The sequence below is a fragment of the Megascapheus bottae genome, chromosome 31 (genome assembly GCF_031878675.1).
Source record: "Megascapheus bottae isolate mThoBot1 chromosome 31, mThoBot2.hap1, whole genome shotgun sequence".
Taxonomy (NCBI): domain Eukaryota; kingdom Metazoa; phylum Chordata; class Mammalia; order Rodentia; family Geomyidae; genus Megascapheus; species Megascapheus bottae.
In genome coordinates, this window is record NC_143539.1 from 887,616 (window position 1) to 909,232 (window position 21,617).

The window sequence follows — 21,617 nt, forward strand, 5'->3', positions numbered from 1 at the left end:
GGGGGCATAGCGGGTCGACTGACTTCCGCCCACAGACTCCATTTCCCAGCGTCCCCCGGGGCGGCGTCCCGACGTCCCTGCGCCGGGCGGGGGCCGCGGGATCTTAGGAAGGCGCGAGGTGAACGGCAGTTCCGGCGGCGGCCCCGGGCGGGCGGGCGCCCTGTGGCACGGCCGCGGCGGCGGCGGTTCGCTGCTCCGAGGCCGGCCGGCCGTCCCGGCGGGCGGCGCCATGTCCGGGGAGGACGGCCCGGCGGCGGGGCCGGGGGCGGCGGCGGCGGCGGCCCGCGAGCGGCGGCGGGAGCAGCTGCGGCAGTGGGGGGCGCGGGCGAGCGCCGAGCCGGGCCCGGGCGAGCGGCGCGTCCGCACCGTCCGCTTCGAGCGCGCTGCCGAGTTCCTGGCGGCCTGCGCGGGCGGGGACCTGGACGAGGCGCGGCTGATGCTGAGCGCCGCGGACCCCGGGCCCGGCTCCGGCGCCGAGCCCGACCCCGCCGCCCCGCCGCCCGCCCGCGCCGTGCTCGACTCCACCAACGCCGACGGCATCAGCGCCCTGCACCAGGTCGGCGCCCCTTCCCGCCCTCCGCGGAGGCCCCGGCCCGCCCCATTCCCTGCACCCTGCGGCCCCTCCTCCGGGCCCCGGCCTCCCCCGACCACCACCCGGGGCCGCCCTCGCTTCCCGTCCCCGAGCGCCCGCAGCCTGGGTCGCCTGTGCCACCTCCACGTCTCGGGCTGTCATCTTCCCGGTGTCCACCGCGTACCGCCCTCCTGCAGCGCGGCCCGCGTCGGTGCCAAGCCGGCCCGGCGCCCCTCTCCAGCAGTTCACTTCTTGCACCCAGCGCCGTTCCTCTCCGCCCCGAGCCCGCCCGGGGCGGCCTCTGCCTTGTGCAGCCTGTGGCGGCCTGAGGATGGTCTTTCCTCCGAGGGCCTTCCCCGCCCCCCCATTCCCGGGCAGGTGCCTCCCCTGCTGGAGATCTCAGCTCAGTTCCTCCTCACTCCCTTTTCCGGGGTTTGAACTCGGAGCCTTCCTGCTTGCTAGGTTGCCACTGTCACCACTTGAGCCATGGCTCCATCCCTGGCAATTTTGGAGATGGAGTCTAGGGAACTTTCTTGTCCTGGCCCTGAACTATGACCCTGTAGACCGCAGCCTCCTGAGAGGCTGAGCTAGGGTTACAGGCATGATTCACCCACACCCACCCGGCCTCGTTGTGGGCATCACGGCTTGTCCACCACGCATCTCTCAACTCGCCTGGAACATTGATGGCTAGGAGTGTGGGGTCTGCTGCGGAAGGGTCTGGACTTCCTGGACCTGAGTGAGGAGGAGGGCCAGGCCTGGATTCTCAGATCCTGACGCCCATGCCTTAGGCACCGTTCACATGGATGCCGATGCAGGGCCAGGTCCTTGAAAGGGAAAGGCCCATCTCCCTGCCTGCCCCCCCTCTTTGCCATGGCAACCAAGTGAAAATAAACGTTCCCAGGGCAAGTGTGGCCCCCCTTTTGCAGCCTGAATTTCCATGACTTCATGCTCCTGGCCTGGTAGCTCCCTCCCCCTTCCACTGCTTTGGAGTAGTGAAGGCCTTGGGGGGGCATTAATGTCCTGAAAATCCCAGAATCCGGCACTGGGGCAGCTCCTGCCCCGGGGTCCTGCAGGTGGAACCATGCTTTCATCTTCGAGTACCTAGTTCCAAGGGTAAGGGAATTAGACAGGATGGTCCCCTAAACCCCTGCACATAGTAGGCCTGCCGCCTCTGGGGGCTGCATGGCTCATCCTGGGCTCAGAAATGGCCTCTTCACCCCCACAGGGATTCTTGCTCTGTCCCTGGCACATGCTGGCTTGTGTGTCCCTTATCTGTTTTTGATGTTTTGTTTTTCCTACACCGAGGACCTGTGTCTGTCCCTGCCACCGTGTGGATATGGCTGCCGTCCTGAGTGGCCTGATTCTCACAGGGGTTGCACCCTGAGCACAGCTGCCCCATGCGTTCTGGACTTTCGGGTGTGGGGAAGGAGGGGCGTGTGTGGGCTCATCCCTGGTGTGATTGCTGGAAGTTCCATCCTACAGATGGTCACTGTGGGTGGTGCTTTGTGTCCGGCAGATTCAGGAGTTCCACACTGGGGTCAGGATGGCAACATACATGTGTAATGCCAGCTGCTTGGGAGATGGAAATTGGAGGAATCAGGGTTTAAGACCAGCCGGCCAGACATTTAGGGAACCCTCGTCTCAATAAACCTAGCATGGTGGTGCCTGCCTGTCACCTCAGGAAAATAACCAAAACTGGGCTGGGAGTTTGGCCTAGTGGTAGAATGCTTGCCTAGCATGCGCGAAACCCCGGTTCGATTCCTTGGTACCACACACGTAGCCAGAAGTGGTGCTGTGGCTCAAGTGGTAGAGCCCTAGCCTTGAGAAAAAAATCCAGGGACAGTGCTCAGGCCCTGAGCCCATGCCCAGGACTGGCAAAAAACAACAACAACAACAACAAAAAAACCAAAACAACAACAACAACCAAAACTGATGGCTCAAGTACAAAGGCTTGAATTCAAACCCCACTCGCCTCCCACAAAAAGCCCCATATTAAGACCCCCACACTCCTTCCTTGTCCTTTCCCCCTGCTGGCCTATGCTGCTCCTCTTCTCTGCTGAGCTCCAGGTGCTCTGCTGACCTGCGGTGGGGTAGCCAGGGTGTGTTAATGGACTGAGTGGTGGGAGGGCTTCAGGGCTGGGCCAGGGGGCTGGGGGGGGGTGGCCTCAGGCTGTTATCTGCTGCTACCCCCAGGCCTGCATCGATGAGAACCTGGAGGTGGTGCGCTTCCTGGTGGAGCAGGGGGCCACCGTGAACCAGGCGGACAACGAGGGCTGGACGCCCCTGCATGTGGCAGCCTCCTGTGGGTACCTGGACATTGCCAGGTGAGGGGCGGGGCGGGAAGGGGGGACTGGGCCTAGGCGGGGGAAACTGGCCGCCCTGACCTCGCTCCACCCCCAGGTACCTCCTGAGCCATGGGGCCAACATCGCTGCAGTCAACAGTGATGGGGACCTGCCCCTGGACCTGGCCGAGTCAGATGCCATGGAGGGGCTGCTAAGGGCTGAGATTGCTCGCCGAGGTGAGGCAGGCCACAGGGTATCTGCAGTCACTGCGTAGGGATTGGTTGCCTTGGCCCCCCCCATCCCGGGAGGTGGGCAGCCCTGGAAGCTCCCCCCTCGCCCCATCCCCGGGAGGTGGGCAGCCCTGGAAGCTCCCCCCTCGCCCCATCCCCGGGAGGTGGGCAGCCCTGGAAGCTTTCCTGACACTTCACAGAGCAAGAGCAGTGCCGGTGCATTATCATTTCACCATGTCTGATGGAGTGAGAGGCGTGGAGGGGCGTGGGGCACCCTGGCCTCTCTGGGGGGCAGGGCAGAAGCCGATGCCGCCCAGGGAAGAGCAGCCCAGCTGGCCTTGACCAGGTGAGCCCCCTCTCCTGTCTCCACCCTCCCAGGTGTGGATGTCAGGGCTGCCAAGCGGGCAGAGGAGGAACAGCTACTTCATGACACCAGGTGTTGGCTGAATGGGGGGGCCATGCCAGAGGCCCGGCACCCTCGAACGGGGGCCTCTGCCCTGCACGTGGCTGCTGCCAAGGGCTACATTGAGGTGATGAGGTGAGTGGGGCCACCTGTCCTCATTGTCATGTTTATGTACCCGAGGCTACGTGTTTCCCTCAAAATGCAGCTTTGCACGAACCATGAAATAAATGATTATCTCATTGTTTATTACTGACTCCCTGGCTTTCCTATAGTGGAGTCAGAAAGTAGGTGAATTTCCACCACAGCCATTTAAGTTTTTGGAGGTTTGCCTTCCCTAGGTCTGAGTCGGAGCTGGGGGAGAGTGGGGTCAGCTTTGCTTCAGACCATCTTCCCTGGCAGGGCTCCTGTTCATTCCGTCAAGTGCTATAAGAGGCCTGCCAGTATTTCTTGGCAGACTGAGCTTTGCCTGTCATTCTGTCTCCTTGTCATTCTGATTTTTTTTTTTAATGTATTACTTGATCCAATTTTGTTTTGTTTTGTTTTTTGTTGGTCTTGTGGCTTGAACTCAGGGCGTTGGCACTGTCCTTGGACACTTTTTACTCAAGTGCCACAGCACCACTTCTGGCTTTTTCTGTGTATGTGTACGGAGGAATCGAACCCAGGGCTTCCTGCATGCTAGGCAAACACTCTACCACTAGAGTATGTTCCCAGCTCCCAGCCCCCTTTTGTCATGGGGCTTGAATTCTAGGCCTGAGTGCTGTTCTTGAGCTCTTTTTGCTCAAGGCTAGTGCCCTAGCACTTTGAGCCACAGTGCCACTTGTGGTTTTGGAGTGGTTAATTGAAGGCAAGAGTCTCATGGGAACTGTTCTGCCCGGGCTGGCTTTGCGTGGCGATGCTCAGATCTCAGCCCGGCTGCCATGAGATACTTTATCCTTTTAGCTTGACATGGAACCAGTGGGAGAGGTAGACAGTGAGGGAGAGGGCAGCACGATGCTACCAAGGACACTACTAGCTCAGCTGGGGTCCCAGGGTCTGCGCCCCAGATTGCCTCTGGAGGCCCATCTGGCCTTGGGGCCGGCAGGGGTGCATTGCACCCACCTCCTCTGGTGTGTTCTTGCTGCCCAGCTGGGGAGTCCCCAGCTCGTGGGGTTGGAGGCTGGTTGCCTGAGGGAAGCGGCAGCAGCCCGAGGACATAGGAAGAGCTTGGTGCTTGGCTCTTGGGCAGTGCAGGGATGTTGAGTGTTCCCCTGACTACAGCTGGCCCTCGGCCCAGATGCCCATCTCAGCCCTGACATCTTTGCCCTGGCTCCCAGGCTGCTCCTCCAAGCGGGCTACGATCCGGAGCTGCGGGATGGAGACGGCTGGACCCCGCTGCATGCAGCAGCACACTGGGGCGTGGAGGACGCCTGCCGCCTGCTGGCTGAGCATGGCGGGGGCATGGACTCGCTGACCCACGCGGTGAGGGCTGGGTCACATGGCAGGCGAGGGGGGGAGGCTCCCTCACCTGCTGATGGCCTCTCCTGTGCTTCCCACCCAGGGGCAGCGGCCCTGTGACTTGGCCGATGAGGAGGTGCTGAGCCTGCTTGAGGAACTGGCCCGGAAACAGGAGGACGTGAGTCCTGCACTACCCGCCGGGAACCTCCCCTCCCCCGCCTTGGCCCCTGGCCGGCAGTGGCTGTGGAACTGGCATCCCGGGGCAGCCAGAGTGCTGCAGAGGGCTGGACCGGGTACATTCTGGTGGGGCACCGAGAGCGGCTGGAGAGGCGGCCGGCACTTCTCCTTTCAGATCTAGCCTGGCAAAGGGTGCCCTGAGCCGGGCAGAGAGGAGAGCAGCCTGGAGCCCAACGGGCTCCTCTCCCAGGAACACAGGAGTAGACCCCGGGCCCTCTGTGGCCTGGCTGGCACTGCGATGGCAGGTGGCACCGAGGGGTCTGGCCAGGCCAGGACTGCACTGTCAGCCGCCCCTTCCCTTCCTTGCAGCTCCGAAACCAGAAAGAGACTTCTCAGGGCCGAGGCCAGGAGCCCCAGGCACCCTCAGGGGGCAAACACCGGAGGTAGGAGGAGCCCGGGTGGGAGGCCAGCAGGGCCTACGTCCCCTTCAACGTGCTCTGCCTCCCAGGAGCTCTGTGTGCCGCCTGAGCAGCCGGGAGAAGACCTCCCTCCAGGACCTGTCCAAGGAACGCCGGCCCGCTGGGGCAGGGGGGGAACCCGTTCGAGATGAGGAGGACGGGGAGGAGGGCCCGACAGGTGGGGGCTGGCCTGGACCCCTGGGTCTGAGGGAGGAGGACTGGGGTATGGACTCCGGGTCTGAGGGAGAGGACTGGGGTATGGACTCTGGGTCTGAGGGAGGAGGACTGGGTTCTGGACCCCAAGTCTGAGGGAGGAGGCTGGGTTCTGGACCCCGGGTCTGAGGGAGGAGGACTGGGTTCTGGACCCCCTGTCTGAGGGAGGACGCAGGGCCTGGGCTCTGGAGGCACTGGCATATTCTGAGTTCCTGCTTGCTCTCCCCACAGAATCGCCCTGTCCAGAGCCAAGGGCCCTCAATGGCGTGTCCTCCCCACCGTCCCCAAGCCCCAAGAGCCTTGTGGTGAGATGGGGGGCAGGGAGGGGCAGGCGGCTGCAGGTTTGGGGGGAAGGTAGACCGAAGGTTTGGGTCACTGTCCTCCCGACAGTTGAGCACGAGCCCAGAGCTAGTGGGTGGAGGTTTGCTTGTCCTGTGGGTGACCCGCCCCCCAGAAGCCCACTCGGGGTGAGCGGAGGTGATGTGACGCTCCTCTCTTCAGCTCCCGGAAGAGGACGCCTTCCCCCGGCGCGTTGGTCTTCAGAAGACGGGCAGCTCCAGTGCCCTGGGTCCCCCAGTGATGCAGGGGGTTGAGGGATCCCCCGGGACTGGGCTGCAGCGCTCAGCCTCCTCTTCGCAGCTGGAGGGGGCCTCCACTCAGGTGGGCGGGGCCTCCGCTCGGGTGGGCGGGGCCGGCCAGCCCAGCCCCTGCTGGTGGCAGGGATTTCTCCCTAGCTCTCCTCGCAGGTCAGGGAGCCACGACTTGCCAGGATCCCCCCCACTCCCTCCCGGAAGGTCCCAGAGCCCGCTCCTGCTCCTCTGTGAGTCGCAGGGCTCCGTGGTGGGGAGGGCTGGCCGGGTCAGTCCCGGCCTGATGCGGGCAGCCGACTCCCCTCCCCTGACACACTGGTGTGTCAGACACACAGTAAAACTGCCAAGGCCACAGCCATCTCCCTCTGCCTGCCTCCTCCCCTCCCCTCCTCCCCTCTCCTGCCCTCCCCTCCTCTCCTCCCTCCCCCCCCTCCTGCCCACAGGGCTGGCTCGTCCCTCCCCTCGTGGAAAGGCCCGGGCCTGTGGCCTGGAGGCCTCGGGGTCCCCAGCCTCGCCGGGCTGGGTCAGCAGCGCCGCTGTCCTGACAGCCCCATGAACCCGCACAGGTCTGGCCCCGCCGGGCCCCCGCCCTCGGAGCACGGAGCGGGGCCCGCGGACCCCCGGGACCGGCGCAGGTGAGGTGGCTGCGGGTCCGCGGGCCGGGGTGGGGGGAGCCGGGGCGGCGGGCTGCCCCTGAGCCGCGCCGCGCCCTGTCCCTGCAGGTCCTACCAGGCGCCGGTGCGGGACGAGGAGTCGGAGTCCCAGCGGAAGGCGCGCTCGCGGCTCATGCGCCAGTCCCGCAGGTCCACCCAGGTCCGGGCCCGGCCCCCCGCGTGGGTCCCCGCGGGTCCCCGAGGGTCCCGGGAGGAGGCCGGGCCTGACGGACGGACTGGGCCTCCCCTGCCAGGGCGTGACGCTCACCGACTTGAAGGAGGCGGAGAAGGCGGCGGGGAGGGCCCCGGAGCCCGCATCGGTGAGCGGGGGCGGCCAGCGCTGGCCGGGCGCCCGGCTCCCCGCGGGCACTGACCGCCCCTGCCCCCGCAGGACCCGAGCCGGAGGCCCCGCGTGCCGGGGGTGGAGAGCGCCGCCGAGGGCCCCGCGCAGCGGGGTGAGGCTCGAGGGTCGCCTGGGCGGGGACGGGGCCGGGGCCGGGAGGCCCGCACGCACGCACGCGCTGACCCCCGCGCCTTCCCCAGCAGAGGCGCCCGACGGGCAGGGCGCAGGACCACCGGCCGCCGCCCGGGAGCACGGCAAGGCCAAGGCCGGCAAAGAGCGCCGGGGGCCCGCGGAGGTGAGGGTCGGGCGGGGCGGCGGGGCCGGGGCGGAGTGGGGGCTGACCCGCCCTTGGTCTTGGCAGGGGGAGGAGGCGGAGCCGGCGGAGCGCAGTCCCGAGTGCAGGTAGGTGGGCGGGGCGGGGCGCGCAGCAAGGCCCTGGCCAGTCCTCGCCAGCCCTGTCCCGGGTGCATCCCCGACGCCTGACGCCGCCCGCCCTGCGCCCCTGCAGCGCGGTGGACGGCGGCGGCCCGGCCCGCAGGCCGCGCTCTCCGCGGGACCTCCACCCCGAGCCGCAGCCGGGCCTCGAGGAGCCGGATGGGGGCTTCCGGAAGGTGCGGCCCACCCCCACCGCCCGCACTGCCCCTGCCCGCCGCGCCAGCCCGACCTCCTCACCGGCCGCCCCTTCTCTCCAGCTGTACGCGGAACTGCGCCGCGAGAACGAGCGGCTCCGAGAGGCCCTGACGGAGACCACGCTGCGGCTGGCGCAGCTCAAGGTGGAGCTGGAGCGGGCTACACAGGTGAGAGGGCCCTGCCCGCCGCGCCCCGGCCCCACCGACCGCACCCGCTGACCCTCGCCTCCCCTGTCCCTGCAGAGGCATGAGCGCTTCGCCGAGAGGCCAGCCCTCCTGGAGCTGGAGCGATTCGTGAGTGGGGCTGCCGGGGTGGGAGCCCAGCCTCCCCGGCCTGGCAGCCGCCGCTGCTCTGACCTTGCCCTGCTTCCAGGAGCGCCGAGCCCTGGAGCGCAAAGCCGCGGAGCTGGAGGAGGAGCTGAAGGTGGGTGCTGGGCGCTGGGCACTAGGCCGCGGACGGCCCGCACTTGGGTGGCCAGCTGACCCTGCCCTGTGCCCAGGCCCTGTCAGACCTCCGCGCTGACAACCAGCGGCTCAAGGACGAGAACGCAGCGCTGATCCGGGTCATCAGCAAACTGTCCAAGTGACCGCCGAGTGCCCGCACCGTGCTTATGCAGCTGCTTCTGACACACGCACCCCTCCCCGCGACCACGAGTGACAGGGCTCCGGGGGAAGTCCCTGAGAAGCCATAACCTCCTCTGGGACCCTCAGACCCAGGGGGAAGCACAGAGGCCCCAGGAGCCAGGGGGGCCAGGCCAGGAGGGTAGCGAGCGGGAGGCTGGACAGGCAGGCAGGGGAATGTTGCCGGTGGAAGGGAGACCCCGGGCCAGAGAAGGGACCAGGACGAAGCGAGGACCAAGATGCCTAGGACCAGAATGGCCGCCAGGTTCCCACCTCACGTGTGACGCCACCCCACACCCCTCCCAAGCAGGGATCCAGGAATGTGCCAAGAGCCCAGCCTGCCTCTGCCAGTTGGGCCTGTATATAGGGTCCGTGTGCAATAGGGAGGAACGTCTTCTATTTTTGCTGCCCCCTCCTCACCTGTTGTTTGGGGAGGGGGAGAAGGTATTTTCAAGACAAAGCACAGGCACAAATAAAAATGGTAATATTGCCACTCAGTGCCTTCATCTGCAGCAGGGGTGGGGGTGGGGGTTGGCGGGTGCTGTTTCTTGTTTGGGGGCCCAGGTTTTATGTGTCTGTGGCCAGATCACTGGGTGATTTGGGCTGGTGTTGCAGGTGGGTAGGAGTTTGTTCACAGGTGTGTGAGGAGCACTCCAGAAGCACCTTGTCAGGGTGAGGGCCCCACGTGAGGCAGAAGCGATGGGGGTGAAGTGAGAGTCCGCTGGGGCCATGGACAGGGAGGGCAGGCGGGGGGATCAGGCTGCCTGTCATAGACTGGAGCCTGTTGTCAGCGTTCGGGTTTGAGCTGACTCACAAGCAGTGACCTGGAAATCAGGAGCTGTGGCTGCAGGAATGCTTTCGTCCACCACCACAGCTCAGCACGGTGCATGTAGGGAAGGGCCTGGCCGGAGGAGGGCGCATGTGTGCCCATGTGCAGTGCAGTCTGGGAGGCAGGGAGCCCAGCATGGTGAAGTGTGAGCTTGTATCTGAGTCCTTGCTGTGGTGGTTTCCTCTGCAAAGGCCCTGGGGTAGAACCAGGTCTGACATGTCATGGTCACGCTAGCCAGGGCTCTAAGGACTTCAGACCAGGACGGGAGGTTTGACCGTCATTCCTCCATCCACCTGGGCTTTAACAGGACATCCTGGCTGCTGCGTTGAGGTAGGTGGGGGTGACAGGCCAGCTACATGTGAGGTCCCAGTAGGAAGCGGCCAGCTAGCCGGATGTGGTGGCTCACTCCTGTCATCCTAGCTACCCACGAGGCTGAGATCTGAGGATGCCAGTTCAAAGCCAGCCGGGGAACAAAAGTCCATGCGACCTTTATCTCCAGTGAACCACCAGAAAACTGGGCACTGTGGCTCCAGTGGTAGGGTGGTGTCCTTGAGCTGAAGAGCTCAGGGACAATGCCCAGGTGGAGTTCAAGCCCCAGGACCACCAAAAGTGGCCAGCTGGCTTCTTCACTGTTTCCTGCAGGCATTCTGGCCTGGACCACGGACCCTCAGGGGCTCATTAGGAAAGAGTGTGGAGAAAGGAGTGGGTTTTGTAGCTTTGCATTTCTGGTTCCTCTACTGGAAATGAGCAGTGGCAGTTGGACATGGTGGCATGTGCAGTGTGGTGGCATGTGCTTGGAATCCCAGCACTCGGGAGGTCACCCGAGCCAGGGTATTCCAGGCAAGAGGAAGCAGGCAGACCCTGAGCCTGGCCATTCCCAAACTGTAGGTGCACGCCTAGAGCTTGGGGCAGGGCTGGCCTGATGTGGAGAGTCCATGTTCCAGGAGGAAGCTAGCCTTGCGGCCCCCAGGCTCTTATCCCTCCCAGGCTAACTCGGAGGTCCTTTGCTTTGGGAGCTAGAGGCCCGAGGATGCTGCCAGAACTCAGGAGAAGAGCCACGAGAGAAAAGAGGAACATATAGTCCTTAGAGCCCTGCCGGGGTGCAGCTTCACTGTGCTCGGAGTCCACAGCATGCCCAGGGGGGCTTTTTCCATGGCTAGACCCTCTGGAGGGTGGACAGAGGAGAGAAGTGGGCAATGGGGCTGGAGAAGACCCATCTCCCCATGGTATCTGAGCTGACCCAGAGTTCATCAGGCTTAGAAAGGCAAGTAGGGCCACCCAAGGTGGCCCACACCTGTAATCCCAGCTACTCAGGAGGCTGAGATCTGAGGATCTAGGTTCAAAGCCAGGCCAGGCACAAAAGGACCTGAGACTCTAAAGTTAACCTCTAGAAAAGGGGAAGTGGGGCTTGGCTGAAGGGTGGGGTGGTAGCCTTGAGCTGAAGGGCTCAGGGACAACACCCAGGCTCAGTTCAAGCCCATGACCCACAAAAAAACCAAGGCAAGTGTAAATGTAGGACAGGACCAGAGTGCAGGGAGTGCGGGAGCAGCGGGCAGAGGGCCCCGCCCTCGGGGCTGCGACGGCACGCGGTAGTCAGGGGACAGCAGGCGACGCGTGGGCTAAGAGGAGGCTGTTTATAGACTGGCAGCTCGGCAGTGGCGCGGGAAGTGCGTGCGCCCCGCTCCACGCGCCCGCCCCACGCTCCCGCCCGGCTCCAGGCCTGCGGGCGGCACGGCCTCGGCCCTGGGCGGGGCGGCGCCCTCCACCCCCACCAGGCGAGTGGGGCCCTGGTCCCTGGCTCTCTTCACTGCGTGGATGGACGGGGCTCAGATGACCCCCGTCGCGGTCTCGCCTTCCACCTTCTTCTTCTGCCTCTCCATCACTGCTTCCAGCTCGGAAACTTTCTCCTGGTCCTGGAGGGCGGGCGGAAATCAGCACATGGCGAAGGGAGGGGAAGCCGGCAGGACGCCCTCCCCCCGCCCGCCCTCCCGGCCCGCCCCGCCCGCGGCGCTCACCTCCCGCAGCGCCCGCTGCACCGTGACCAGGCTGAACACCCGCGCCCCCTCCTCGGGGCTCACCGCCCGCAGCTCCTCCTTCTGCAGCGAGAAGAGCTGCGCCCCAGTCAGCACTCCGAGCGCCTCCACGGTCCTGCGCGGGGCGGGGCGGGGTCAGGCCGGCCAGCCAATCACTGCCCCGGCCCTCAGGCCACGCCCCGAAGGCTGCACCAATCAACACACGAGCCCCCCGAGGGGCGTGGCCATCGGGACGCGTCCGCTCTCAGAGGGGCGGGGCGGACCCCCCCCCCCGCCCCCGTCCCCGGCAGTCCGTCCGGGAGTCCGTCCCCGCCCCAGCTCCGCGCCTCGCCCGGGACCTGGCTCCACTCACCCGGGGCTGAAGCCCTTGGCCCGCAGCCAGGCGTGGACCTCCGAGCTGCCCGAGCTGGGGCTGAGCCGCGGCTCCGGGGCGCGCGGCCCCGGGACGGCGCGGCTGGGCCCCGGGCGGCCCTGCGCCAAGCGCGCCTGCAGCTCCTCGTTCACGCTGAGCATCTGGCAGAACTTCTCTGCGGGCGGGACACCGGCGCAGGGGGAGGCCAGGAATCACACTCCGGGCCAGCCTGGGCTTCCTTGCCCCTTCCCGGAGGAGGGGCCCCGCCACTCACCCTTCTCGGTGGGGTCCAAGCCGTTGAGACTGTCGCAGCTGTTCCGGTGGGGCCGCGCCGGGGCGGGCGCGGGCGCGGGCGCTGGGGCCGGGCCTGGCGGGGGAGGCGGGGCGCTGCCCTCCTGGAGGAGATGGGGGGAGGACTAACGTCCCAGCCCTCCCCTTCCTCCCGGAACCCAGACCCCCGATCCTCATGTCCCCCACGCCCAGGACCCCAGATCGAGGACCTAGGGCTCTGCCCTGGCTCACCAAGCTTCCTGCAGGGCTTGGGCTGCGGTTCACCTGGGGTCCAGGGTGCGGAGTCAGGATATTGTAGGGGACATACCCCTCTTGACCCCGCTGGTCCCTAACCTTCCACCACTTGCGCTTGTCATCCAGGATCTGGATGGGGTACAAGGAACGGTTCAGGGGCTGGGTCTGCAGCCATGGCCGGGCAGGCTGACCCCAGCACTTCTGATCCCATCCCCTCTAACCTCCAGTACATCCCGATGCTTGACCGAGAGCTCACTGCTATTTCGAGCCTGGAAATCATAATTACACAGGACCCACTTTCTCGCAGGCTCCGGCTCCTGCTGCGGGTCAGCTTCGAGCTCTGAATCTTGGTGACTGAGGAGAATTGGGAAGGTTGTGGATTGATTAGGAGGCAGCCAGCCTTACCGGTGGCATGGGTTCACTGTGAGAGCTGGGGTTAGCATCAAGCAGGGGCTACAACAGCAAGTGAGTGAGGTTAACACATGAATAGAGTAGAAACTGGGATGATAGCTTGAAAATGTTTTGTTTGTCTCCTGGCATGGCACTGTGCTGCAAGCTCATGATCTTACGAGCCCAGGGTTTGACCACCACTCCCACTCTATGGGGGAAGTGACCCAGACGCTATCTGTGTGGCTGACCACAGACTAGGTGTTGGGCTCAGTCACACAGATAGTAAAAAACAATAGCCAACACTTATGCCAGGCATTGGACAAAGTCTGGCCAACTGGAATCTCCTGGTGACCCTGAATAGAATCATGAATTTTGGAGCTCTACCCCCCGCCCCTAGTTCTTGAGAGCTCATTATGATCTCCAGTTTTGCTGGAAGATAAGATAGAAGGCTGAGAGCAAAAGAGAGAGGGAGGAGGGGCTGGACACCCTCCTCGTGCAGCCCATGTGTGGAGAACTCCTCTCAGAGGTCCACGCAAGTGGCTCTGAACCTAAGGCAGGCCACAGTCTCCAGCTCTTTGCTAGTCCCAACAACACCACAGGCTCCTCACCCCTCCTGGAAGGGATTAGTATTACTCCTGTTTCCCAGGCAAAGAACTCAAGGCTAGAGAAGACAAGAGACAAGCCCAGGTGCCAAGATCTAGAAGCACAGAAAGGGATCTTGCAACACCAGGCAGCCAGGAGGAGGATTGGCCCTGGACCCCAGTTTGGATCAGGCCTACCTGTGCAGGAGAGAGGGGGGGTCTTCAGGGCCGCGGCGCCCCCTGTGGGGCCGGCAGGTCCCGGCATGCTGTCCGTACTGAGACCCTACGCTGGACCCTCACCCAGTCCCCCGTTCATCTCCTCCACCCTCACTGGCTTTTTTTCTCATCTCACATCGTTCCTGCTCTGTGTCCCCTGCTTGCCCCAGGACTTTAGACTTCCAGCCTCTCCCTGCCTCCTCCCGGAGAGCCCAGGATGCTGGACTCCACGGCTTAAAACCATGGGGTTGGATCCCTACATTCCCTTCCCCAGGAATCTGGCTTCCATTTTTCTAACTTTTGGCCCAGAAGAGGAAAGTTCTCTCAGTCTTTACCTCTCTCAGGCCAGAGATAACACTAGTAATTAACTTTCTACAAAGCTTGCCCCTAAGTCCTTAAAGTCCCAAACATGGGTGGGTCTTAAGGACCCAAGCACCTGATCTGAGTGCTTCATGTCTAGTTTGCCAGCTTCTTTCCTCTAACACCCAGGGCTCTGTGACTGGGAACCCAGGCGTGGAGCTGCCCGGGACCCTCGAACACAAACGATGCCCTTCCACCCTTCTGAGGGCACAGGAATCCTGACTCTCAGATTTGCCCACTCCCAGCCCCTTCCTCCCTAAGCCTCAGGAACCCAGGCCTCTACCCCCTCCTCCCTCCAACCCCAAAGCCTGGGCCCCACCCCGTTTCCCGCTCCCCCCCTCTCCCCGCCCCGGCCCCGCCTCTTCACCACCTCACCCACCTGTGGAGGATGGAAGGAAAAAGAGAGAAAAAAAGAGGGGTGCGCGGTCAGCCCAGGGAGCCCCCGGGGGCGCACCCCTCTTGGACCCCCGCCCCAGTCCTCCGTGGACCGGACACTCACCCATTGACAGCGACCTGGGGGGCGCTTTGCTATGGGAAGTAAGAGAGCCTGGGTGAGGGGGGGCTGCACCCTGAACTAACTGACCCCAGTCCTGCCATGTCGCCTGGGGGGGACACAGCGCCCCCCGGCAGCCCGGGCCGCACCTGCCGCCGCCGCCGCTCGTGTAACAGCTGTTTCTCCACTGGGTCCTCCCAGGCGCGGCCCTGCGGGTCAGTGGCGGGGGGCTCCCAGCCGCTGTGGAAGTCGGGGCGGTAAGGGGGTCCCTCCTCCGGGGGCAGCTCCAGCCTGTGGGGACAGGGGGCTTAGAGCCCCGGCCTCCTCTCCCTTTCCACACCCCGTAAACTTGGCTCTGCACGACCATTCTAGTCCACTCTCCAGTGACTCCCCTTCCACGGCCTCGCGGCCTCTGAACTTGCCCCCGCGGTGTCCACGACCTGCTGGCCCTTTCTAGCTACTTCCCAGCGTGCCACCTTCAGACTCGGAGGCCGCGCCGCCCGCAAGCCCCGCCCCCTCCGCGCGGCCACGCCCCAGGCCGTGCGTCATCTCCCTAAGCCCCGCCCTCTGCTCAATCTCATCGACTGGTACTGGGCATTCCTCCAATCAGATCCTGGCAGTTGCCCTCCCCCCCCCTGCCTGGGTTCCGTATCCCCGCCCACCGCCGAGCCACGCCCCCTCGTTTCCCTATCCACGCCCCGACGGCCCCGCTCACCCGGGGCGGGTCCACGCGTCCCCCAGCGAGGTCCACAGCAGGCTCTCCCGCGGAGTGACGTTGTCCCGCAGCAGCGCCACGGCCTCGGACGTCAGGTGCGGCCGACGCACGCTGCTCGCGAACTCGGGGCCTCCCGACGTGTTCACAACCTGCCGGGAGGACAGGCGCGGCGGTCGGTCCCCCCCCACCCCGGCACCCCCGCGGGTCCCGCCTCGACCCCCCGGCCGCGGCCGCTCACCATCTGCAGCGGCCCGAACAGGAAGTGCAGCAGCTCCGCGGAGGAGGGGTTGGCGATGTTGCCGCGCAGCCGAGCCTGGGGCGAGGGAGCGCGTGGGTCTCCGCCCCTGGCCGCCCGCCCACCCCAGGGCGCCCAGCGCGGGGCCCGTCCTCACCAGCAGGCTGAAGGCGTACTTGATCTTCTGGAGCACGTCGGTGTACTCGGCCTCGGAGGGCGGCTTGGCCCGCAGCGTCAGCAGGCCCTCTGTGGAGTGGGCGCGGCATGAGGGGCGCGAGGCCAGCGCCGGGCAGGCCGGGGGGACGCCCGGGGAGGCCAGGGCGGGCGGGCCGGGGCGGGGGCAGCCGGGAGCAGCCGGGAAGGGCCCTCCAGGTCCCCTTACCCCCAGCGGCCCGGCGCCGGGTCCGGCGGCCTCGCTCCCGGTGCTCCAAAACTCGAGAGGCCTCGGCCGACTTCTGCAGCTTGGACACGAAGTTTTCCACGTCTTCGAACACGTGGTTCAAGATGTCCTGCGGGGCCGTGGACGGGCACGCTGGGGCCTTGCTCTCATGGTCCAGACCCAGAGGCTGAGCGCCCTCAGCCCGGAACAGGGACCACGGGGACCGAACCGCACTCAACCCGGCAAGGGGGGGCACTTCACACCCCCGCCCCGCCCCCGAGGCTCACCACGTCGCGCTCGGCCTGCAGATTGGCCAGCTCGGGACCCCGAGGGCCCAGGTCCGGGGAGGCGGGGTCCGCGCGGCTCGTCGTGGAAGCCCGGCCGGGCGTCTCCGTCTCCTCCGCCTCGGGGACGGGGTCCACCTGGGGTGGCCCGCGGGCCGGGGCAGCCTGCACAGACCCGATCACCGCGCGCACCGACGGGCGGCGCTGCAGAGGCGGGGTCTCGGCGGCCGGCCGGGGCCCGCGCAGCAGCTCCTCCTGGGTGGCCCTGCGGAGGGAGACGGGGAAACTGAGGCTGGGCCGACCGCGGGGAGGGAGTCGGCCTCCCAGGCACCTGTGCCCTCCAGCCCCCTCACCTGAGCGCCGCCGCCCTGCGTTCCCCGCGGCCAGAGCGGTGGTTGTGTAGAGCCCCCTGGATGTCTTCCCGGATCAGCTCCGCCTGCCAATCAGGCTGTCAGGCCACGCCTCCCAGCCCAGGCCACGCCCCCAGGACGCCTCAACTAGAGGTCGTGCTCGGAAAGGCTCCGCCCAAGTCAGAGGCCACGCCCCCACCAAGCTCTGCTCCGAAAAGCTCCGCCCCCAATTAGAGGCTCACCCGGGTTCCCCGCCCCCGAGGCTCCGCCCCAGAGTCCCGCCCCGCTTTCCGAGGCCCCGCCCCGGAGCCCGCAGTCCCGCCACGCTCCCCGAGGCTCCTCCCCGATCGTCTAGGCCCCGCCCCGAGCCCCGCCCCTCACGGCTCCTCCCCTCGCCCCGAGGCCCCGCCCCGTCCCCCGACGCTCACCCCCAGGCCCAGGCCCTGGAAGAAGTGCACGTCCGGCTGTGCGCGCTCGGGCTCCTGGCACACCAGGAGCAGCAGCGACCGGCTCCGGCCCGGCGGCACCACCGCGTCGCAGCGCACGATGGCGCCCAGCGGGTACGACTCCAGCTCCTCCTGCGGGGAGGGGGGGAGATAGCGGGGTGCTCGAGGCCGGGGTGCCACGACCCCGGCCCGGAGCTCCCGGAGCGAGCGCAGGGGCTCCCGCGGGTCCCGGCCCAGCCGCGTCCGCACCTTGGCGACCGGGTCGAGCAGCGTCACGCGGTCGGGGGACACGCGCAGCAGCATCTCCTGCGCCCAGACGCGGCCCTGGCTGTCCATGAGGGCCAGCTTGCGGGAGGCGTCCTCCACCGTGTGCACGCCGTCCTCCTCGCCCAGGCAGAACGTCACCAGGTGCTGGCCCGGCACAGAGGACACGGAGACCGCTGAGCCGGGCCCCCGGGCCGGGGCCGCCTCCTCCGCGCCGCCCTCCAGCCACGACGCGGCCCGCCGGGCGCCCCGCGCGTCCCCCCACCCGCCGCGCGCCCCGAGCCCGGCGCAGGATTGGGTCCCGCGGGGCTGGTGGTGTGTTCGAGACAGTGTCTTCCCAGGCGGCCCCGCCTGGCCTCCTGTACCGCCTCTCCCCAGAAGACACCCCCAGACTCACGTTGACGTGATACTGCGAGACGTCGGCCATCACCACCGTGGAGTAGCGTTTCCGCTGCTCTAGGAGACCAAGAGGCGCAGAGGAGATTCAGGGGTGCAGACCCTAGCCACCTCCCTCCCCCTCTTGTCCCAAACCTCCCAGCCCCCAGCGCCCTTTGCCCGCCAGCTCACCATAGATAGACTTGGCACTTGGCTTGGGGGCAGCTTCAGGGCTGAAAAGGGAAGGAAAGGACTGAGGGAGGGTCTTGTAAGCCTCCCAGTCCAGGCCCAGACCTCCTCGTGAAGCCGGGCGGCTGTGGGCCTTGCCAGCTTGTCCGGGAAGGGCAGGATCTAAGCTGCTGTTGGGCACATGTGGCCAGGTGTGGAGCTGTCTGGCAGTGTGGGCTCCTCCGCCAGAGGCCTGCATCATTCACTCCTTCCGCTGCCTCAGCCCTGGGGAGCCCGGCCTGCCATCAGCACAGGTGTCTCCCACTATGTGGGAGTGGGTTCCTCAGAAAACTGCCCCCGCCCCCCCCCAGTCTGCTGCTGCTCCCAGTCTCCTCTTTTTTGGTCAGTGATGGGGCTTGAACTCTGGGCCTGGCTGCTGTCCCTGAGCTCTTCAGCTTAAGGCTACTGCCCTACCCTGTTTTCTTGTGGTTAATTGGAGAAGAGTCTCGTGGTCTTTAGTGCCTGGGCTGGCTTTGCTTCCAGGCATGAGCCACAGCGCCCAGCTTGTCCCCGAGCTCTTTTGCTCAAGACTAGCGCTCTACCACTTGAGACACCCTCCTTCTTCAGCCTTTCCGAGTGGTTTATTGGGGATAAAAGTCTCACAGATTCTCTGCCCCTGCTGGCTTTGAACCACGATCCTAAGATTTCAGCTTCCTGAGCAGCTAGGACCATGGAGGTGAGCTACCAGCGCCAGCATCCCGAAAACTCAGAATGGGGCCGAGAGGGGGCGGGGGGCTGAAACCTCTTCCCTGCTCTTCATCTTGTCCCTGCCAGCTGTGTCTGCACAACCTCTGGGGCTGGGGGGCGCGCTGCCTCTGTCCCCTCAGCCCCTTCCAGTACCCTGAGTTCTCAGCCCAAGCCGATCTTCTAGCCAAGGGCTTGACGTTGAAGCCCGGGGGGGGGAGGACAGGTGTGGGGGTGCATGGGGGGTGCCCGCCCCCTTCCGTCAAGTTTGAGAATGGTTCCCACAGGCGGCCAGGGACTGTCTGGAGTGGACATGGGCGTCAGCCCCGCCCCTCCGCTGACCTCAGGCTGGGCAGAGCACGGTTGTCCCCTCCTCCACAGTGTCCCCAGACTGAGCTCTGGCAAACAGGATCGGCAGGTGTGGGGGAGGGGGACTGGGGAGGGGGCAGCACTTACCCTGAGGTGCTCATGGTGCTGAACTGGGAGCTCCTGTCCACCTGGAGGTGCCAGGAGCGGCGGAAGACTGAGCATTGAACCCGGGGCTGCTGCCAGCGCCCCCAGACCCAGGAGTTCAGAGCTCAATCCTCCCTCAGAACCAGGGGTCCAGACCCCAATCTTCCTCCCTCAGACCCAGGGGGTCCGGACCCCAATCCTCCCTCAGACCCAGGGGTCCAGACCCAGCCTCCTCCCTCAGACCCGGGGGGGTTCAGACCCAAATCCTCCTCCCTCAGACCCAGGGGTCCAGACCCAGCCTCCTCCCTCAGACCCGGGGGGGTTCAGACCCAAATCCTCCTCCCTCAGACCCAGGGGTCCAGACCCAGCCTCCTCCCTCAGACCCGGGGGGGGGGGGGGAGGGGGTTCAGACCCAAATCCTCCTCCCTCAGACCCAGGGGTCCAGACCCCAATTCTCCTCCCTCAGACCCAGGGGGTCCGGACCCCAGTCCTCCTCCCTCAGACCCAGGGGTCCAGCCCCAATCTTCCTCCCTCAGACCCCGGGGGTTCAGACCCAAATCCTCCTCCCTCAGACCCGGGGGGTCCGGACCCCAATCCTCCTCCCTCAGACCCAGGGGTCCAGACCCAGCCTCCTCCCTCAGACCCGGGGGGGGGTTCAGACCCAAATCCTCCTCCCTCAGACCCGGGGGGGTTCAGACCCAAATCCTCCTCCCTCAGACCCAGGGTCCAGGCCCCAATCTTCCTCCCTCAGACCCAGGGGTCCAGACCCCAGCCTCCTCCCTCAGCCTGTGGAATCCACTTGTCCAGCCCCCTCACGGCCCAAGGCTCCTCACCTGTGAGGCACGTCCTGTTCTCAGCCCTGGTCCTTCTTCCACTCTCCCTGTCTCTCTCCTGGCTCTCTGGCCCCTCCTCTGCTCCTCCCCTCCCCATCTGCCTCCTCCGCATACCTGAGCACTCACCTGGCACTGCCCGCTGAGCTGGCTGGGCGGGCGGGGTTCCGGACAGGAAGCTCCTCCTGTCTGCCATAACAACAGAAGGAGGACAGCAGCAGGGTGAGGTCACGGGTGTCCCAGGTCAGCTGAGGTCCTGGGTTCTCTGACACTCATGGTGGAAACCTAGAGCGGTCACCACAGGGGGTGCAAGAGGGCATGTGAGCTCAGGGCTGAGTCTGTGGGGACCAGCTTTAGTCCCTGCATGGGGGAGGTCCTGTCCACAGCCACTGTCTCTCAGAGCCCTGCCCCCCCAATCTGGAAATTTCTGTCAAATACATCATCCATGTAGCTGAGCTCTGTGCCATACTCGCCTGTCATCCTAGCTACCCAGAAGGCTGAGATCTGAGGATCATGGTTCAAAGCCAGCTGGAGCACTAATGTTGATGAGAACCACCAGAAAAACAAGTGGCTGTGTGGTTCAACGTGGTAGAGTACTAGCCTTGAGCTGAGGAGCTCAGGGACAGCACCCAGGCCCAGAGTTCAAGCCCCAGGACTGACCAAAAACAAAACAAACCCCACGAGCAACAACAAAACAAATAGCAACGAAAGTCACTGGGTATCTTAAGAGTTTGGAGAATATCCATCGACTTGGAAAGTATGTGACTGATGGAAAAATACCTGAGTGGGCACGGTGGCACAACTCTGGAGGCTGAGGCAGGAGGATCCTGAGCTCAAGGCCATCCTGGGCCACCTCCCTGGGAAAACCTCCCCCCCCACGTCCACACACATGTACACACAGGCACACTCACAAGGTGTTACGCTAGCTTTCTCCCTGCGCTGTGTGAGGGTCTCCACTTCTCAGAGGAACTTGTTCCGTGGTGGACGCCAGCCTGGTTAGCCCTCCCTTTCACCACCTCCTCCCAGGGCATCAGTGCAGGAGCCACCAGGCCTGCCCTGCTGGCCTCCCCACCCCATGGCTGGGATTCCATTGAAGCCTAGAGGAGCTCATGCCATTTTCAACTCCAACCCACCCATGGCTCTTGCTTCTCCTTGGACAACAGTGGGCATCTGTGAGGAGCTTCGAGACTGGCGTGGACCTCCTGTCTTCCTCCGCCCTGATCTGGGTGGCCGTACACTGGGCCCCCTGGCTCTGGAGCCCGGCTCCTCCCTGCCCCTGGGCCTGGACCCTGGCGGTCCTCGCTGGGTGGAACTCTCTGTGCTTCCTCCAGGCCCTGGCTCCAGTGTCACCTTCTCATGGTCCTGGTTGATATGGTGCTGCCCTGGCCCTGTTCCTGAGGTCGCTGTCTGGGCACCTCTGGCCCTGGTCATTGTGTGTGTGTTTACACTGTGCTGCTTGGATGCCAATGGCCGCTCCAGCAGGGACTAAGTGGCCACTGCCACCCAGGCGGGGGCCTGAGAGGGCTGCAGCCCCCAGGAAGCTGAACAGAGCTTGTTGGTAGCCATGAACCCTCGGCATTTGTGTTCCAGGCATGTGGCCTAGCACACATGCCACTCTGCATATGTCCACACCACTGCCAGTCAGTGATTGATGGGGGAAAACAAAGGGAGGGGGCCTGGACCCCGGGTCTGAGGGAGGAGGATTGGGGTCTGGCGTCTCACTGGGGGCACTGCAGGATACCCTGTCTGGTTTGCCCAACAGTGCCAGTCACCTAGACCAGAGGCTGATACTGAAACCAGAGCTCCACCTCAGGCCTGACCAGAGCCTCCTTCCGCCTTCCTTCCCAGGGGCAGGGGCCCCGCCCTTTCTCCAAATAGCTCCTTTGATTCCCAAAGACTTGAGGCCAGGCCCAGGGCAGCCTGACTCAGCCCAGGGTGGAGGCCACAAATCTCTGCTTGGACAGTGGCCAGCCCACAGTCTCACCTGTGG

General features: G+C 65.2%; 2 protein-coding genes across 2 annotated transcripts; one reads left to right on the forward strand and one right to left on the reverse strand.

Annotated features, from left to right (window-relative positions):
• Positions 1 to 120: 120 nt before the first annotated feature.
• Positions 121 to 9,098, forward strand: Ppp1r12c (protein phosphatase 1 regulatory subunit 12C). The gene is made up of 22 exons (XM_090322983.1): positions 121 to 556; positions 2,765 to 2,895; positions 2,972 to 3,090; positions 3,463 to 3,622; positions 4,801 to 4,945; positions 5,025 to 5,099; positions 5,468 to 5,541; positions 5,607 to 5,734; positions 6,001 to 6,074; positions 6,271 to 6,429; positions 6,516 to 6,589; positions 6,926 to 6,994; positions 7,082 to 7,172; positions 7,267 to 7,332; positions 7,404 to 7,467; positions 7,556 to 7,650; positions 7,717 to 7,757; positions 7,864 to 7,966; positions 8,048 to 8,152; positions 8,228 to 8,278; positions 8,358 to 8,408; positions 8,485 to 9,098. The coding sequence occupies exons 1-22, from the start codon at positions 230 to 232 to the stop codon at positions 8,569 to 8,571; spliced, it is 2,289 nt and encodes a 762-aa protein (XP_090179109.1). The 5' UTR covers positions 121 to 229; the 3' UTR covers positions 8,572 to 9,098.
• Positions 9,099 to 11,054: 1,956 nt separating this feature from the next.
• Positions 11,055 to 19,701, reverse strand: Eps8l1 (EPS8 signaling adaptor L1). The gene is made up of 20 exons (XM_090322929.1): positions 19,631 to 19,701; positions 18,801 to 18,841; positions 17,625 to 17,665; positions 17,455 to 17,513; positions 17,043 to 17,204; positions 16,776 to 16,925; positions 16,351 to 16,433; positions 16,001 to 16,262; positions 15,717 to 15,843; positions 15,492 to 15,580; positions 15,338 to 15,412; positions 15,100 to 15,248; positions 14,534 to 14,675; positions 14,391 to 14,419; positions 12,566 to 12,698; positions 12,342 to 12,473; positions 12,094 to 12,214; positions 11,820 to 11,994; positions 11,450 to 11,582; positions 11,055 to 11,347 (listed from the first exon to the last, which is right to left on the reverse strand). The coding sequence occupies exons 2-20, from the start codon at positions 18,812 to 18,814 to the stop codon at positions 11,261 to 11,263; spliced, it is 2,163 nt and encodes a 720-aa protein (XP_090179055.1). The 5' UTR covers positions 18,815 to 18,841; positions 19,631 to 19,701; the 3' UTR covers positions 11,055 to 11,260.
• Between the last annotated feature and the right edge of the window lie 1,916 nt (positions 19,702 to 21,617).

Bases quoted from the DNA above. Each gene is read 5' to 3' on its own strand.
- Ppp1r12c (XM_090322983.1), top strand. From the start codon at position 230: ATGTCCGGGGAGGACGGCCCGGCGGCGGGGCCGGGGGCGGCGGCGGCG. The intron at 5,735-6,000 runs GTGGGGGCTGGC...CTCTCCCCACAG, and splicing joins CGGGGAGGAGGGCCCGACAG to AATCGCCCTGTCCAGAGCCA. The intron at 8,279-8,357 runs GTGAGTGGGGCT...CCCTGCTTCCAG, and splicing joins TCCTGGAGCTGGAGCGATTC to GAGCGCCGAGCCCTGGAGCG.
- Eps8l1 (XM_090322929.1), bottom strand. The intron at 16,926-17,042 runs GTGCGGACGCGG...CCCTCCCCGCAG, and splicing joins TGCTCGACCCGGTCGCCAAG to GAGGAGCTGGAGTCGTACCC. The intron at 11,583-11,819 runs GTGAGTGGAGCC...CGCCCCGCGCAG, and splicing joins GCCAAGGGCTTCAGCCCCGG to GACCGTGGAGGCGCTCGGAG.